Below are 17,514 nucleotides of genomic sequence, written 5' to 3' on the forward strand. Positions count from 1 at the left end.
GGCAGTGATTTTGTTTTTTTATTCTATACAAGTGGAGAGAGAGCCCCTGGGGATAGAGAGACAGATCTGCCCTCCCAGGAGAGGAGATCTGCAGAGCAAGCAGAGCCTCCCTCTCTCCAGGCTGCTCCCTGACTTCTGGTCCCCCATGCCTCATCCTGCACCCCTGGGACAGGGGCTGGCAGAGGGGCTTGGGGGTGTGGGGGCGGGTGGGGGTCGGAGTCCTTGTGAGGCACATGTCGAGAGGAGGGCTGGGGAGGGTGCCGTAGCGACTGTCAGTCTGTTCCCGGCTCGCTGGTTCCTGCTGGGAAAATCCAGGGAACCCTGTCTCCCCAGCAAGGAGAGCCAGCCGCCCCGTGCGGGGGCACTGCATCAGATGGATGGGTGGGCAGGGGGACCACCCTCTCACCGCCCCTCTGGCACCTGTGGGGTCAGGGGGCTGTCTTCTGTCAGGTTCCAGCTTGTCACAGGATTGCGCCCGCCGTGTCCGCTTAGGCTTCAGGGGGGCAGTCCGGCGACCTGGATCTGGGGGCCCTGCAATGACAGTCAAGGCAGGCCTAGCATGTGAGTGGGGCTCCCGGGCTGGGCGCTCAACCAGGCCGTGGCTCCTGGTTGTCTGCCACTCATCCTGTGCCCAGGAAGAGACCCGAGGGGAGGGGCAGCGAGGCCCCAGAGGTGCCCCGGCCCCTCTAGCAGGTGGCGCACCTTGGATCTCAGGCTCCTCTTGGTCTTGCTGTGAACCCAGCTGCAGCCGGGGTTTGTTCATTCCTGGGGCTGCACCCCCAGTCTCGACCTCCTCCCGGCCCCCTGGCTCCTGTGGGGGCCGGCGGCCCCTGGGCACAGCCACGGGCTTTGGGGGCTTCAGAGTTAATGGAGGGTCCTGCAGCTGGCAAAGAAGGAAGCTGGGTCAGTTAGATTGTCCTTTTGCTTCATCAAAGGTCCCTCCCCACAGCCTTGCTGGCTCTCACCTTAGCATTCCTGGTAGAAACCGTCCTCTCTGGGAAGACAGCCCCCTCCTTTTCCTCCTCTCCATCTTGGGAGGCTGGGCTGGGGCTCTGGCAGCCATGGTTGGGGGCACTCTCCTCAGCTGGGGGATGGGAAGAGAGGAGAAACTGCAGGAAAAGACATTCTTGCATAGCCCTCCCAGTCCCCTGCCCCTGTAAAGCCCTGGACGCCAGGACTTTCCCCTCCAAGCCCCTCTGCTCCTACATCTCTGCCTTGGATGTCTCCTTCTGCTCTCCAGTTTCCTTAGCCCTTGGTCCCCAGGATCCTCCTGAGCCTGTCACCTCTGCAGGGAGCTCGGGCTGACCCTCTTGAAGAGCAGGGACAGAGCCAGGGTCTGGGGCCTGCTGGGTTCACAGGCATGGTTGCCCATCCAGGGCTGCAGTGCCCCGGGGCCCTGCCAAGGCTGCAGCCTGGCCTTCCTAGGGCTCTCTGCCAGTCTGATTTAGGTGGTGAATCTGAAGGAGAGGTGCCTGGCATTCTCATTGCACCCTAGCCCCGCCTTGTGGCTTTATGCACTCCAGACCCAAGGATACGTTACATGGATGGGATTGTCTGTGTGTGTATCTGTGAGGTGCAGGTAAGGAAGACCTGGAGGGTGCTGGCAGTAGGTGTGTGTGGGGGGGACGGGGTGCTCCCCCCGGCCCCCACAACCGTGGTCTCCTAAATGAAAGCTGGAACCCGTCTTCGGGTGTCTTAACTAGCCTGCTTATGGGACAGGATCATCAGGGAAGATGTTCCACATGATGTATTGGCCTTGGAGGATGGGGCAGGTGCCCAGGCATTGCCAAGCCTCAGGCCAGCCTAGCTCTGCAGGGCACCCTCACGCCCTAGCCCTGGGGTGGGAGTGGAGGAGGGAAGGGAGTGTCAACCTCTCCAGGGAGATCTGTCCCTGTCAGTATTGTTGGAGGGTCGCATTCCAGGCCTGTGGGAACTGAGAATGATGCCAAGCTGACTGGTTTTCTGTTAGCGGCTCCCTAAATGAAAGGTGCTGTGAACCCAGCAGAAGGGAGGTGTCATACTATGATCCCCCACTCTTTATTCTGGAAGGTAAGTAACTTGTTTGAGGTCAACACTACAGGTGGTGGCTGAGCCCAATCGAACGCCCAGGGTGTCTGACCCCCAAGGCGGGGGGCTCTTGCCCCTTCTGGTTGGCACCTTTCTGTGTGGGCAGAGGATGATCTGGTGAGCTCTTTGTGGGGGAGACTGGAATGTTTGAGGTGGACCTGGTTGGTACTGCCCACCATTTCCCCAGCTGAGGTACACAGAGAGGCCTTCTTTATGGAGAGTACCATTCTGCTGATGGCCCCTGCTCTAGAGAATTCCCCACGACCATCCACACAGTTTTGTTCCTGTTGGCTCAGCCTGGCAAAGCACTTTTGTTCCGTGGGGCCTTTCTTTTGGATGTAGTTTTGTAAATACCCTGAAGCATCTTCACAATGTTGATACTGTACTGCCCCGCCTTGACTGGCTTGTCTGTCTGGACACACTCGGGCCTTCAGAGCTGCTGCCAGGAAAGAGGCTTTCCATACCTATGTGCCACGTGGCCTCTGCTCGGCGCATGGCACTGAAGCTCGGCTTGGTGCTTTGGGCGGGTGGCGGGGGCTTCCAGGCTCCAGGCCCTGGAGTGGAAGGAGAGGGTGGGAAAGGGAGAGGGGGGAAATGCATGTTGGGTTGGGCTGAGAGAGGGGTCAAAGGAAGGAAGTGAGGGTGCCCATTCTTACCTGCGTCATCTGAAGAACGCCGTTTCTGCCAAGCCTGGACGCTGCCCTCCAGGTCTGGGCCTGTGCCCTGAAAGGACAGCTGAGTCAGGCCATAAAAAAGTCTCTTCTGTGTGGGGACTGCGGTTAGCAAGGGGCTTCTGCTCTAGCATCTCATGTTATTGGTCTCTAGACACTCAGACTCTTTTCCTCAAAGAATGATACCCATACCACCCCTCGGGGACATAACAAATGGTTTACGTGAATGAATATACTGTTATTTTAATATGTGTTTATTTTATGTGTCGTAGAAAAAACATGACTAGTACAAGCCTGTGATTTTAAAAGATGATAATGCTTAGGTCCAGACTGAGTTTAAAAAGGTGAGTTGATTTCAATAAAAATATTATGTAAACGGTATGTGGTATAAGGTTAAAGCAGTCATAAAGCTGGTGATCAAGTCACTAAAATTTGGGAAGCCGCTCTAGAGGTTAAGTATTTTGGGGGCCACACACTCTACAAGGAAACAGAGGCTCTGGAAGGTTAAGTGACTTGTCCAGGGTTCTGCACCAAGTGTAGGGGCAGAGCCACAGCACACACCTTCCTCTCCAAAGCACTGCTCTCCACTGACCTATGAACCACAGGCCCATGGGGACGAGAGGGGGTAGGCCCATGGGGAGGGGAGGGTGGTAAGCAGGAACCTGCAGGACCCCCAGTTTGCCACTCTGGGCTCCCCTCACCTCTCGTTTCCCATCGAAGCTCCAACCCTTGGCTCTTCCCAACCCAGGAAGGGCGACGCCGTGGACCCTCGGCTGCTGTGCTGCCCCGGGGGCCTGGCCTCCCTCCCCAGGCTCTGCCCCCTCAGTGCCCTGGAACAAGGTTACAGATTTAGAAGCAGTTTCTTACGGAGAAGGGGCTCCATACCTCTCCAAGTCCCCTGTCTGGAAGCCCTACCCAGGCCCTCTGAGGAGTCCTTCCACTGCCCTCATTTGCATGCTGGGAGTCTGGGTCACTAGGCTTAGCCCAAGGAGCCAAGGACTGGAGACCTAGGATGACAAAGTTCTCCTGATTCCTGAGTTCTAGCATCCTGCCACTAATTGCCTGGGGTGATGGGTTGTGTGGGAACCAGGACTCAGAGCCCCTGCCTCACTTACCGTCTTCCTGCGGAAGGAAGGCCCCCGGCTCCCGCCAAAGGTGGGGAGGAGGCTGCTTTCCTCCTCAGGGCTCCAGCAGGGGGAGGAGTTATTGCCAAGGCTGGGGGGATCCGGGCTCGGGGGGGCTCTCCTGAGTTGGGGGTGGGGGTGGGGGAGGAGGGAGGAGGAGCCCGGTGGTGGGGGAGCCTGGCCCCCTGTCCCCCTTGAAGCTCCGGGGCCGGCGAAAGTGAAATAGGCCTCGGCGCCTTTTCTTCTGCAGTGGAGGCAGTGGCGGTTCGGACAGGCCTGGACGCAGGGTCCTCAGAGTCCGGGGGTAGCTGGGCAAGGTCGGGGAGAGTTAGTGACTAAGTCGTGGGGAGAGCCCAGTGCCAGATGCTGAGGCCGTTCGTGGTTCTCAGAATCCCCCACTCTCTCTCATCTAGTGTTCCCTGCTGCTCCGTAACTCTGTCTACATATTCCCAGGGGATGGTGTCCTCAACTTTCCTGTTGTAACCCTCCAGCAGTCTCTTCCCTCCCAGGGACGCCTTCCCCTCCTCCTCTCAGCCTCTCCAAGTGACCCAGTTCCTTCTGGAGAGAGGCTGCGGCATCTGTGCAGGACAGTGACAGCATGTCCCCTCCAGGCCTGGTGCCACTGTCATCCCATCCCAGGGCCTGCTACCCAACCCCCAACTCCTGCAATCCCACTCTGGTGGTTCATTCCAGCCCCATTCCTTCCAGCTGTCCTGAGGAGATTCAGACAATATGGGAACTAAGGGCTGGGAGGGGAAGAAAGAATGTGGGGGGAAATGTCCCAGAGAGACTGCCACTGGAGAAACCTCCCTGGGAGGTGGGTGGACACAGGAGCTTTCCTAGGGCCTCGGGGCCTGCTGAAACTGGGGGTGTGCCTGGATGCCCCACCTGGAGCTTTCATCCATGACTCTTCTGCTGAAGAAGTCCTCCAGCCCCTCATCCAGGCGGGTGGCCATTCCGTTCTCCTGACGGGTCCCAGGTACTGGCGCCTGCTGGGAGGAAAGTCCTGTAGGATATATTATCTGGGTGAGGAAGCCCTCCTCCCCTCTATTCAAGGCCAGCCCCCTGGGACTTGACCTTGCCTCCTCCTGACCCCATGCAAACACAGACTTCAGGCTACATGGGTATCTCAAGCTTGGCAGCTCTTGACTCTCACCAAAATGAGAACTGCCACTGTCCAGCAGGCAGATTTCCTATCTGTGACCAGGTCTAGCTCCATCCAATCTGGATGCTCCCTCTTCTGTTCCATGGCCTGCCTGGGCCCCCACCCGATCCCACAAGGCTAGGACCTCTGGCATTGGTGTCCTAGAGCTAGAGTCCCTGGCTCTGGCATTGCTAAGTGAAGCTGGTCCTCTGGTGAGGCCTTAGGGACTCACACTGGGCCGACCAGGTCCTGGAGGGGTGGTCCTGGGGGGCCGGGGCCGCCCTTGTGTTTGATGCCTTAGTTTATAGCCATGAGTGGGCAGCTCGGATAGACCCTCCCAGGAACCACTAGCTGCCGGCTGGCTGCTCCCGAGTCCTGAGAACCAGCCAGGGGGGATTCCCAGGCTCCCCAGCTGACTTTCCATGTCCTGAGGGCTCCCACCTGTGGGGACAGCAGCATTAGAGGGACTAGCAGGAGGGATGGGGAGAGAGCAGGTTGGAGAGGCAGAGATAAAAGAAACAGAATCAGTGCCATCAGCTCGGAGGCTGGAAGACTCACTAATGAAGGCAGACACTGGCCGGATCTTGCGGCAGCGTTTCTGCTTTTTGATGGCCATGGTGTCCTGCAGAGAGGGAGGCGAATGATGGGGCCAGGTGGCAAGTCCCAGGAGACTCACCTGGAGCCTCCCATTCCTCATGAAGTCTTCTCTTTAGGGTCCATCGTGCCTCCCCGTCCTCAGGCAGCCGAGGCAATGGGACAAGGGAAGAGGCTGGGTGGGATCCGGGTGAGGGGATGAGACCCAGTGTGGGGCAGAGGGTGGAGTCCAGGGACGTAGAAAGGGACGGTGGTTTGCAGGTTCGGAGGCAGGACCAAGGTTAAGGAGGGGAGTGGGGGTGCTCACGATGTTGGTTCCAAGCTCATCATCTGTGGTCTCCTCGTGGTCGTGGTTCCGGCCTCGGCCTCGGGAGGACAGATCCTGCCCTTGGCCTGGCCCCCCTGGTGGATCTGACAATGTTCTTAGCTGGGCCAGGTGTCGGGCCTAGGGAAGGACAGGTGTGAACAAGGAAGATCAAGATCCCAAGGAGGTTGCCCGCCTCCCAGGATCTTGATGGGGAGGGTTGGGGGGGCAGGTGGGTTGATGTGGGATGGGGTAGAGGGCCTCCCTGGACCTGGTGGAGGCTCAGAAGTCTTACCAGGCTCTTGTGGGAGTGGTATAGCTCCTGCAGGATCTCGTCTACTATGGAGTTGGTCAAGTAGGTGACTACTGAGAGCTTCACTTCACTGTGGGCACAGGGAGAGGTACTCAGCTCCCCCTTCCCCACCTTGGCGTCTCTGCCCCAGCCTTTCCCAGATGCCTGAGAGAGTGGGCCAGCTGCCCTGGCTGCCCATGGAAAACACAGCTGCTGTACAAGGTACCCTGGGTCTACCACTCAGCTCCACCCACAGCCCTTCCAGCCTAGGGGTGTGTGGATGAGGAGGGTGGACGAGAAGGAACCGAGGGGAAAGAGGAGCACAGGGGCTCTGGGTCAGGTCCCTGGAGCTCCAGGGCAACAGACAGAGGTAAGTTGAGTTGCTGAGTGAATTCTGCTGGCCTTAGCTGGCATCACTGACTCAATGGACACGAGTTTGAGCAAACTCCAGGAGATAGTGAAGGACAGGGATGCTCGGAGTGCTGCAGTCCATGGGGTTGCAAAGAGTTGGACACAACTGAGTGACTGAACAGCATCAACAACTGCTGTAAAAGCAGGAACCAGTATTTCTTGAGCTTGCCTATTTCATGGGTTTGTGTTATAATTTTCCTTTGTTTCCTTGTCTTGAGAGGTGGTACCCAGACTGGAATGAAAGAGTGCTCTAGGGGCCACGAAAATGTGGGGGGATAAGCAGTGCAGTCCATGTACCCGTATTCTTTGTCCCTACCTCTGAGGAGGCTGTGCTCTGTTTCTAGAGGTCACTTCCTGGGGTCTGTGTGCGGCTGTGTGTATGTGTACACCTGTATGCACTGTCTGGACTCCTAAACCCCAGCTCAGCATTTACACTTCTAGGGCAAAGACCAGTCAGACCCTAAATAGCAAGGTTGCAGTTGGTTAAAGATTCATCTCTTATAATGGAGATTGTCATTCATTATTCATTGCTGATAGCTGGGCCCCGGAGTCCCTAAGTGCTCAAGGCCAAGTCCAGCCCGTCCCAGCCCCGCCCCTGCCTCTCACTCCAGCTTGTTCTGAATATCCTGTCCCGCCTGCTCCAGTAGCGCCCCGCGGATGAAGTTCCGGGGCACGGTGACACGCTCGGCCACATTGCTCAGCATCTTGTTGTGCCCTTCGGCCACCCGCATGGCCACGGGGCATAATTCCTGCGTCAGGCTGACCATGGACTCCAGGATCACCTAGTGTGGGACGAAAGGAGGCCAGAGCCCCAAGGAGGTCAGGGCTGGCCCCACAATGGAAGAGACTGCAGCATGTCTAGCTCATCAAGGTATCAGGGCAGGTTAGCAGCAGAGCCTTGGACACTCAGGCCTCCCCACATCCTGGTCAGTGTTCCTGCCATCCTACCACATGGACACATGGACAAGGGAGAGTCAGTCTAAGGATCAGAGTCCAGAGGGAGAAGTCAGAGTTCAGGGGCTAAGGCTGAAAGGAGCAACAAACATCCAAGCCCAGTTTTCTGACAATGCCTTGGGGCAGCGGGCATGTAGGTGGTCTTCTGCACTTCCTTCTTGCCCACAGTAATCCCCCTGTGCTGACCTCTGCCCTCGGCTAAGGGCCTTGGTCAGCACTGGGCTCCTCCCCCCGGGACTTGCCTGAAGCTCCTTGTCCACAGCCTTGGACACCTCACTGGCCACTGACTCCAGCCTCTGCCGCACAGGCCCGTCGTTGGCCAGCATGTGGCCCAGCTCGTAGAGGCTGGGAAACAGCTGGAGAAGGAACAGGGTCTGATCAGAAAGCCAGAATTGGGCCTCACTGGGTCCCTGGGGGGCCCTGGGCTAGGAAGGTAGATGCACGGGGCAGGGGGTGGATGCTCCTGGGTTGGCACGTGGCCTTCCTGTGCTCTCTAGACTGTCGGGGGAGGGCGGGGCTGCAGAATGCTCACCGCCCGGGAGTTCTTGGCATCCTTGATGAGATCCCGGGCGTAGAGCAGCTCGTCTTGCACAGGCTCCAGGGGGCACAGCCTCAGGGCCCGGACCTCCTCCTGCACCCGTCCGCACAGTCGCTGCAGCATCTGCAGCACAGTGGCAGGAGTGTCAGGGGGGACCCCCGCCTCTTCACCTTCCCAGATGGGCCCTGGGTGCCCCATTTCTGGGCTCCCTTGGACCATGTCGCTGGTGCTGCCACTGACAGGGCAAGGGTGACGTCTACCGATGGCCTGTCCCTTCCTCTTCTTGGGAGGCCATTCTTTTTTTTTTTTAATTTTATTTTATTTTTAAACTTTACAATATTGTATTAGTTTTGCCAAATATCGACACAGGTATACCTGTGTTCCCCATCCTGAACCCTCCTCCCTCCTCCCTCCCCATACCCTCCCTCTTGGGAGGCCATTCTTGAACGCTCAGCAGAGCTCCCACAGTCCTGGGACCCCTTGTCCGAGACCCCTGCTGTTTGCCCACATGTTCTCTCATGTTTGGGGCCCACGTTCTGCATGTCCATTCTGTTTGCTCTCTCACACGCTCAGTCCAGCTGTAGGCACCTCAGGATGCCTCTCTCCCGACCCCTCCCCACCCCGCCCTGCACTCCAACACATCGCCCCTGTGCTCCCCGCATGCCCACGTGCGCCCCCATGTCCCGGAGGGAAACGTTTACTTGCTCGGCGCTGCTGGTCACCAGGCCCTGCTGCAGCCTGAAGGCCTGCTCCTGGGGGCATGTCTGGGAGTGATTGTTCCTCACCAGGCACCACTGGATCTAGAGATGATGGGTGGGTGGGGTCAGGACCGGGGCGGGCGGGCTGGCCCCTGCCCCCGGGGATCCACCCCGCTCAGGCCACCACCTTCTGCCAGACGTCCTCGGTGCGCTCGGGGGCGCTGCGGTAGGCTTGGGAGATGTCGCTCACTGGGAAGGACATGAAGCGCAGTGTGTGGTTGCTGTGGGACAGAGCGGCACAGCTGGGTGGGGAGGAGGTGGCAGGGCAGGCTCCTGCTGCCCACACCCACCTCTTGCTGACCACGTCCCTCCACGGTCCTCCTTAACGTTTCTATGCTATTAGGTCAGATGCACTGGATTGGGGCTTGTGAAGTTCAGGCTGGATCCAGGTACAGGGAGGCTGGGGGCTTGGTTAGGGCAGGGCCCTAGCCTACTCACCTCTCCAGGGCCCTCGCAATGTCCAGAAAGCCCAGGGCGGATGTATTGTTCCGATCCCAGAGGATAGTTCTGGGGAAAGGGTGGGCATCAGCTTGTTACCCCTCCTACTGGGCCTCTCTTAGGGAGCAGGGACAGCCCCACCGGGAGCCCTCCCACCTTTCCTAGTTAATGAGGCTGACTCAGAGATAGTCCTGGGACTAAGGGTCTCCTGGAAACTGGGGTATAAGCAGTGAGGCAGCAGGGAGGGCAGGTATGTGTGTTTGGGGGAGGGCTGGGGCTCCAGGTGAGAGGGTCGAGGCGTGGGCCCCACCTGAGGGAGGAGTTTATCTGCAGGGCCTTAGACAGCATCTTGGCCCCGATGTCCTCCATGCCATTGCCGCTCAAATCCACCTTTGCCAGGCAGGTGTTGCTGCCCAGGGCATTGATGAGGATGCTGGTGCGAAGCTTCAGCCGGGAGTCTGCCACCGACAGTGACTGCAGGGACTGTGTTGGCAAGTGGGGGGTTGGACCCAGTCCCTGCAGCCCCCATCACTGCAGGTCCCCTCCCAGGCCCCGGCACTCACACAGTCCTCTTCCTGGATCAGCTGTACCAGCTTGTGGAGGATCTCCTCCAGGGTCCTGCAGGGAGTTGGGACTCAGAGTAGGAGGAGAGGGGGCTGGGGTCATGCTACTGGAGCAGCAGAAAGGTGGTCAGGGGTGATACAGTGAGCCAAAAGGATAAGCTGATGATGGAGTGGGGGTCTGTGGGTATAGGGAGGGGGGCCTCACTTGGCCTTGACGTTGAAGTTCTTTCCCAGGAACAGGTGCTTGAGAGACTTGTTCTTCCCAAGTGCAGGCACCAGTGTCAGGAGGTCTGAGTCGAACCCTGGCCGGCAGATGGAGAAGCCTGGACTTGAGGCCTGAGTCTCACAAGAGTCATCTGAGGGTTTCTCCCCCAGGCTCCAGGCCCCTGTCCCCACCTGGCCCCCAGGAAGGGAGGGGCCCCCACTCACCATTGTCTGACAGATCCAGGCTGCCCACACAGGTGACAGCCCCCAGCTGCTCCTGCAAAGCCTGGGCTCCAGCTGAGCGGAGCTGTAGGGACACAGTGGGGGTGAGGCAGGAGGCAGGGGTTGGGGTGGAAGATAGGGCCCCTCTAATGCTCAGAGATAAGAGGAGTCACACCAGGATTCAAGGTCAAATCGGGTCTCGAGTGTGAAATCAGGAGGCCCCTTCTCCACACCAGATCCTTCCCCAGGGCTCTCTTCCCTTCCTTCTGCCAGAAAAATCTCTGGGCCGCTGCTCTGGAGACAGCCTGTTCCTGCCATCTGCTGGGAAAGCCTGGTATTTCCCATCCCCAAGCGGTCAGGGAGGGGATACCGGAGACTGGAAATGACCTCTAGAAAGAGTGGAGGTGTGGTCAGGTTGTGGGGCTGCAGAGGGGTAGTGCAGAGGCAACATGGAGTCAGAGCTTGACTTAGGTCAGAGAGATGAATGGCAGAGGAAGGAGGGCTCACCTCACAGCTGCTGAGGTCCAGGTGCAGATCGCTGAGGTGACTGTTGAGGGACAGGCCCTGGAGCAGTGCCCTGTGGGAACAAGGTCAGCGGGCCCACCTTTACCCTTCGCCCCTTCTCTCAGGGCTCCCCCTCGGACGCCCCCAACCCTGCACCCACCCGACCTGAGGGCCTCCAGGGGCAGCCTCGTGGCCGACAGGTTGACGTGGCTCAGAGTGTAGGCGCTGCTGAAGAACTGCTTGAAGGCCGGGGGCGCCTCCCGGCCCTTCCTGTGGAGATGTCTGGGGTCAGCAAGGGAGGGGGTGCCCATGGCTTGCCCCTCCACTCCCCACACCCCTGCGCTCCCACCTGTGGGAGCAGCTGTTTCGCGCCAGGTTGAGGTAGGTGAGGTGGGAGCAGCAGCCGTGAAGTAGGGCACCCAGAAGCTGTGGGGGAGACAGGGCGCATCTCAAGGGGCAGCGAAGACTCCCTCCTCTAACCCCACCGAGGTCCTGGCGCTTCACCCTCTGTGGTCAGTCTGTGCAAGGCCCGCTGTGCCTGCCTCACTTAGCCTCTTCAAGCCTCAGTTTCCCCTCTGTGGAAAGTGGGTGTCCTCCCACCTGTCCGGCCCCAGGGGTTTGAGAGGCTCATAGGCAGTGGATGTGTTAAAGCCAGGGCCACCACAGGCTTATAAGGTGGCTGGTTCAAGTTAGGGAAGGAGTCCTTTCCCCCAGGGGGACTCAGCCCTGCGCTGGGGTGCACAGCCAGGGGATGGATCCAGGCTGGCTTTCAGGCACAGCTATAGCACAACCTTGGGCAGCGCACAAAGTGCCACACAGGGGTGAGCTTTGGGGTCGCTTTGGAATTTTGCTGAACCTGAAGCCGTCCTACCAGCTTGACCCACCTCTGTACTCAAAGAGAGTACAGAGACCAGAGAGTACAAGGTGAGGCAGAGACCCACCCTGGCCTCCCCAAGTCCCTGCAGGCTGGCTCCCCCATCACCAACCCCTCACCGAGTCGATGGTGCAGTCGGTCCCCGCCAGGTCCAGGTGTACCAGGGCATTGGGCTGGGCCAGGAAACTGTAGAGGGCCTGGGAAGGAAGGACAGAGGGGGCTACAGGGGGAGGGGTGACAGAGCCCCTCCCCTCCCCAGGGCTAAAGGGCAGAGACTCCAGGCCCTGAGTGTATTTCTGCAGGGACTTGAGGCGCTGTTCGTGGACTCACGTTGGCCTCGTCGGTGGCGAGCAGCCCAGGGTTCTTGCTCAGGTCCAGGTACCGGAGAGAGCTGGCAAAGGCCGGGTTGGCCCCAAAGGTCTGGCCCAGCGCCTGGAGCCCTGAGCACAGCGGGCACTGGGCTGGGTTGGCCCCCATCCCCACCTCTCCCCCTTGCATGCAATTCTTCCCCACTCCCCAGCTGTGCTCCTGTCCCTTCTGCGATCCTTGGGATACCATGTGCATGGGTGGGGCCTCTGGGACTTGATACCCAGGTAGTACGGCGAGGGGGGGGGGAGGGGTCGGGGGCCAGAGGTCAGGGGTCCCGGGGCAAGTACCTCTAGGGGAGATGGCAGTCTTGGCCAGGCACAGTTTGGTGAGGCCAGTGGGGAAGCAGAGGAGCTGCTGGCTCAGACTGAGGAAACCTGGGGAGTGGAGAGAGAAAAGGGCCTCCCTGAGAGATAGGCAGTGGGGGCAGGCAGTGCAGAGTCAGACAGGGGGCTTGAGTGGAATGTGGGCCTGGGGTCTAGGATGGAGGTACTGGGATAGGGGCTGGCATCAGGTTGGAGAGCCCCTGTTCAGCCCTGGGTTGGGCTCTGGGCTGGGCTGGGGGGGTCTGCATTGTGGTGGGGGGCAGGATTCAGGGCTGGGGCTCACCCTTGTCCTCGATGGGGTTGTGGGACAGAGTGAGGGCATGCAGCACACAGCTCCCGTTCTCCCCAAACACCCCGGCCAGCTTCTGGACAAAGTCCCTTCAGGGAAGGGGAGGAAGGATGTGTTTGTCCCAGGCTCTGGGCTTCCCCTCCTCCTCCATCTGCCTGCCTGGCTGGGGCTGCAATGGTCAGAGGTCCCCACAGGTGAGGAGCAGCTCGGGGCCTGCAGGGAGCCTGCTGTCACTCAGGAGTACCTGGGAAGTGGTGCTGAGACAAAGCCCGGCTGCGGGTCCTTGAGACAGGAGCAGAGTAGTCTGCTCTGCGGCTGACGGCAGGAGGGGATGGGGCTCGGAGATACTGGGGAAGGCCGTGGAGCTGGGGGTCGGGAGGCTTAGGTGGGACTTGCTGTGTGCCCTCTTTGGGCCTCAGTCTCCTCTTCTGTAAAGTGAGGAGCTGGATGAGATGGTTCTACATCACGAGGCCTACATCATGCCCTGAGGTTCTGGGACCCTAAGACTACATCAAGGAGCACCACTACCCAAGGAGGAGGCTGGCCTCACGTCTTAAGCCCAGCGTTGTCCAGCACCAGCTCTTCAAGGCTCCCCGACTTGCTCAGGGTGTGTAGCACCTGTTCTAGCACTTCAGAGCCCTGGGGACAGAGGGGGTCGTGTGGTCAGGAGCCAGAGAGGGCACTACTCTCCCGTCCCCCATTCCTCCTAGACCCTACCAGCCGCAGGTCTTTGCAGTAGAGTTTGGTGAACCATTGGTTGTAGGCCAGGGCTGCCACCATTAGGGCCAAGTCTCTGTGGGAAGATTGATGGGGGCAGGAAAGTGGTGAGCAGGTGACCGGGGCAGGAAAGAAGAGACTAAGGATGGGGTGGTTGGAAGCCTAGATGGGTGGAGGGCAGTGGGTGTGGGGGCTGGGAGACAGAGCCCAGGCTTGGTTGGGCCAGAAGGGAGAGGCTAGAAGGGCCAGGGCTGGGCTGAGGCTGGAATGTGGGGTTAAGTCTCTATCCCGTCTACTTACCGGCTCTCCAAGTGGCTGAAATCCAAAAGATTGAACTCTCGGTTATCCTCGGCATGATAGATGGTGTCCACATCCTTGGAGAGGTGGAACTGGCTCGCATCTGCTCCCCTCCTCCGTGGCCCCTCCCTCCAGGTCCCACCTGCCCGCCTGCCAGGTCCCTACCCAAACGCACCCATTGCACCTCTTCACGGCAGTGCAGCCCGTTGTAGTCGCACAGGGCAGCGTAGGTCTCAGAGAAGCCACCTGTGGGGCAGGAGATGGGCTGGCTCCTTAAAGGCTAAGGGGGTGGGGAGGAGACTTGGAGCATTCAAGGAAAGGTCAAGGTCATTTTATGTGCCAGTGTCTTGGGTTCCTGCAGCATCATGAACCTCCGAGGTCTGGGAGCTGTGGAGCCTCAAGCCCTATACACAGAGGACTCTGAGCAAGGGGCAGGGTGGTGTAGGCCCCCTTTCCCTCGAGCCTGCCCCTGCTCACCGCAGACACTGTGGGTGGTGGATGTGGAAGTCTCAGAGTTGGGGGACGTGTCTCGGGGCCCGTCCGGGGTGTCTGCATTTCCACGCCGGATTAGACTCCTGGAAAAACAACAAATCCATCCCAAGATGGGTGGAAAGCGGCTCTCAATTCTTCCTCTGTTACAGATTCTGGATCCCTAGGAAAAGCAGGACTGGGGACATGAGAGCTCTTCTCCTTGGTGTCACGGGGTCCCAGGACCAGGGGAAGGAGGGAGGGGGGAGGGGGCTTCTTTATTGTCTGACCCCTGAGAGACTCCTCCTTTGCCACTCACCCAGGGCCAGGGCAGACCTTGGAGAGGGCAGAGCTCACATGTCGTGTCACCTGGTCCACACTCTCAGCTGATGGCAGCCGCATGCTCACCATGCCACGCTCCGTCTCCACTAGGATCTGGGGGAGAGGGAGCGGCAGGGACTCAGACACAGGTTCCCTCCTCCTGCTGGCCCAGGAGCGGAGCCCACGCTCCAGTGCTCACCTGGTTCTGACTGAGCGTGTTGAAGGCACGGATCTCTAGGACATTGAAGGAGCTCTCCACCTGAGGGGTGGGGGCATGGGAATGTGCAGCTCCTGGTCAGGGCCTGGCTGCTGGGCTCAGAGGAGGGCACCCTGGGTGTTCTCCCACTCATCAGCCCAACTCACCTTGGCTGGGACTTTAAGGGGGAAGAGGTGGAGACGCCAGGAGGTCAGGGCCTTCAGAGAGGGGAAAAATAGAGCATCAGCAGCAAACGGTAGTTTCCTGGGCTCTAGTCCCCCTGCGCTCTGTCAGCGCCCTCAGTCCGTGTGCACTCCCTGCCAACTGGCCTTCTGCTCTGAAAGTCCCTGCTTCTCTCTTATGCCCTGCCCCAGGTTCCTGGACATCCAGCCAGTCCAGCCTCCCCCTCCCACAGGCTATGTCTTTTCAGCACTCCTCCACCTGTCTTCTTTGCCCCCCAGGTTCCTTGCCCTTACCAGCCCAGGTGCCCTTGATTCCCCCTTCCTTCCCCCAGTCCAGTCCCTTACCAGTACTCGGTCCTCGAACTTCTTGGGCTTTGTCTCCAGCTTCACGCGATGTTGTTGGAGCACAGCCCCTTGGCTCAGGCACCTCCGGATGCTGTCTGCAGGTGGGTAGTAGGCTGCTCAGGGCCCCCCTTACCCTAGCTACCCCCACATACCCAAGGCCCTCCAGGGGCAGGGGCAGAGAGGAGGAGAGAGAATCAGAGAGAGATGAAGAACAGGAATTGAGATCTTTCCTTCTTGGGTAACTTTTTCTATTAGAAAGGCAGGGGTGCTACGGAAAAAACTCTGGCTTCTGCTGTCCCTGAGTTGAGGGACAGTAGTTGCGTGGCACTCTGGGAGAGTGTGAAGGATTTTCCCAACCCGTGCACTCCAGCAGCTGTCAACCCATACAGAGTGAGTCAGTGTGTAGGGGCGTGGGGGTGTCCCACTACATGCTTGATGGTCTGGTGTGGTGTCTGCCTTTTACTATGTGTGTAAAGAAGATGCCAGGGAGCTTGTGTTGAGGATGGGTAAGTGTGAATGAGTATGCAGTACTTGCAGTTGTGAAAGGGGCACAGAGCCAGCCAGTTCTCCTGTGGGTGGGGGGTAGGGAGGTAGGAAGGAGTTAGTGTTTAAATGAGTCCCATATCCATCTGCTGGAGAATCATCCAGATATCCCAGTGTGCGTGCGTGCGTGCCTGTGTGTGTGTGTGTGTGTGCAGTTTCTGTAAAGATGTGGGTACACACATCTCACAACTGTGCTTGTGTGCCTCTGGAGGTGTGGGAGATGGGCACAGTGTAGCATGCCTCTGAGTATCCTTGAGAGTCCTGGTCTCTGCGTGCGCTAGCCTGTGCTCCCACCTCTTGGGGTCAGGGTTGTGGCTGTGCTGGGGGGTCGGTCTTGGTTTGGAACAGTCTGAGGACCAGGCAAACAGGAGAGGCCTTGAGGTGTGGGTGTGGGGTAGAGAGCAGGGGGCAGGCTGGTATGAGGGTTGTTGTAGGTGAGCTGCAGAGACCCTGCTCCCGGTTTTAGCTCCAGTCCAAGCCCTCTTCCCTGACTCCCGTCTTTGCCCCCACTGCCTGGGCACAGCCCGGCTTCTTGAGGGGCTCTTTGGAGCCAGTTCCGGGGCGGGGCCGGGAGGAGGGAGGGTGTTGAGCCCAGAGGCGGTCAGGACCTGGGGCAGCTCCCATCACCCGGCGGGGCGGGCCTGGCCCCGCCCGGCGGGGGAAAGGGGACTCTCCGGCGGCGAGACTGGATGCTTCGCCTAGGGATGGGCCAGGATAGCTGAGAGTCAGCCCCAGGGAGCGTGAAGGGACTGCACCTGTCACTGAAGATCGGGACGGGAGGCTCTGGGACAGGTAGGTCCTGAAGGGTGAGGCGAGGGGGCAGCGGAGGATGCTCTGGGGACAGCGATGCCCCGAGCTGGGATGCAGGGGCAGGGGGCTGCCCTGGAACCGGGATGCATGAGGGGCGGAGGGACCGGGGTGTACCGCGGAGAGTAACGCACTAGGGCTGGGAGGCTCCCGGACGGAGCGTCCCAGAGACCACCGCAGCCTCGTACCTTGCAGCTCGCGGGTGAGCTCCGCGCTGGACTTGGCCATGGCGGCCGCTGCTGCCGCTGTTGCTGCAGAGGAGCCGCCGTCACCGCCGCCGGGGAGCCGCGGCACATGCTAGACCCGGCTCCGGCAGGGCCCGGGCGCTGAGCGATGCAGCAGCCGCGGAGCCCGCTCCTGTCAGGGGCGGCTGCGCGAGCGCTCCTCCCCCCGCCTCGGAGCGCCGGGTCTCCCGCCCCGCCCGGAGAGGTGCCTGATTGAGCATGCGCGCCGCGCCTCCGGGCCGCGTGAGACCCTGCGCGCGCTCGCGCCCACCCCTCCCGCCGGCTCCCGCGTGCGACGCCCTGTGCGTGTCGCCTTGGAGCCCGGGCTATCTCCCGGGCGGGGGCACAGCGCCTTCACTTTCCGTGTCATCCACTCCTCGGGCACCGTCAGCAGAACCTGTTTCTTTTGTTTGTGGGCCTGGGTACCCCTCGCGGGGTCATCCTTGCCAGGCTCCTCCCTTTTCACTGCTTGCTCGGGACGCGTCTGGCTCGTCCTCGCTGACCCTCGAAGGAAGGAACTTGCGGCCAAGGGCGATGCTAGGAGAGGACCTGGCCACATCTGGGGAAGTTCGACCTTCCTTTCCCGCTTTCCCAGCCTCGGTGATCCCTGCGATGTTCTTGGCACCATCCCCGCGGGTGTGAGCCGAGAGTAGCACCTGGGAATTCCCGTGCCACCTCCTCCCAGCTGGCAGCTCTGCAAACACCTCCACCCTCAGCATTACGCTCAGGTCCTGGAGACAAGGAGGAGGGTTAGGAGGATCCAGACTTAGC

General features: G+C 59.9%; 1 protein-coding gene and 1 long non-coding RNA gene across 2 annotated transcripts in view; one reads left to right on the forward strand and one right to left on the reverse strand.

The window, feature by feature from the left end:
• CARMIL3 (capping protein regulator and myosin 1 linker 3) lies at positions 1-17,486 on the reverse strand. Its single transcript, XM_019968312.2, is given in 41 exon segments — positions 1-298; positions 421-531; positions 703-883; positions 966-1,084; positions 2,532-2,621; positions 2,724-2,790; positions 3,440-3,568; positions 3,854-3,976; positions 3,978-4,170; positions 4,751-4,851; positions 5,239-5,447; positions 5,565-5,628; positions 5,908-6,045; positions 6,200-6,287; positions 7,214-7,389; positions 7,804-7,917; positions 8,094-8,222; positions 8,801-8,899; positions 8,985-9,078; positions 9,296-9,364; positions 9,606-9,778; positions 9,859-9,913; positions 10,064-10,160; positions 10,288-10,369; positions 10,792-10,861; positions 10,954-11,058; positions 11,138-11,214; positions 11,782-11,859; positions 11,993-12,102; positions 12,319-12,405; positions 12,638-12,732; positions 13,194-13,282; positions 13,361-13,436; positions 13,661-13,734; positions 13,833-13,903; positions 14,135-14,232; positions 14,445-14,560; positions 14,646-14,705; positions 14,810-14,860; positions 15,170-15,264; positions 16,708-17,486. Coding segments are annotated over 41 exon segments (4,119 nt in total). The 5' UTR covers positions 16,748-17,486; the 3' UTR covers positions 1-272.
• LOC139185207 (uncharacterized) overlaps positions 16,092-17,514 on the forward strand; it is a 145,430-nt gene continuing 144,007 nt past the window's right edge. The window contains exon 1 of the long non-coding RNA XR_011568753.1: positions 16,092-16,504. This is a non-coding gene — a long non-coding RNA (uncharacterized lncRNA). The remainder of the gene's footprint in view (positions 16,505-17,514) is intronic.

The sequence above is a fragment of the Bos indicus genome, chromosome 10 (genome assembly GCF_029378745.1).
Source record: "Bos indicus isolate NIAB-ARS_2022 breed Sahiwal x Tharparkar chromosome 10, NIAB-ARS_B.indTharparkar_mat_pri_1.0, whole genome shotgun sequence".
Classification (NCBI taxonomy): domain Eukaryota; kingdom Metazoa; phylum Chordata; class Mammalia; order Artiodactyla; family Bovidae; genus Bos; species Bos indicus.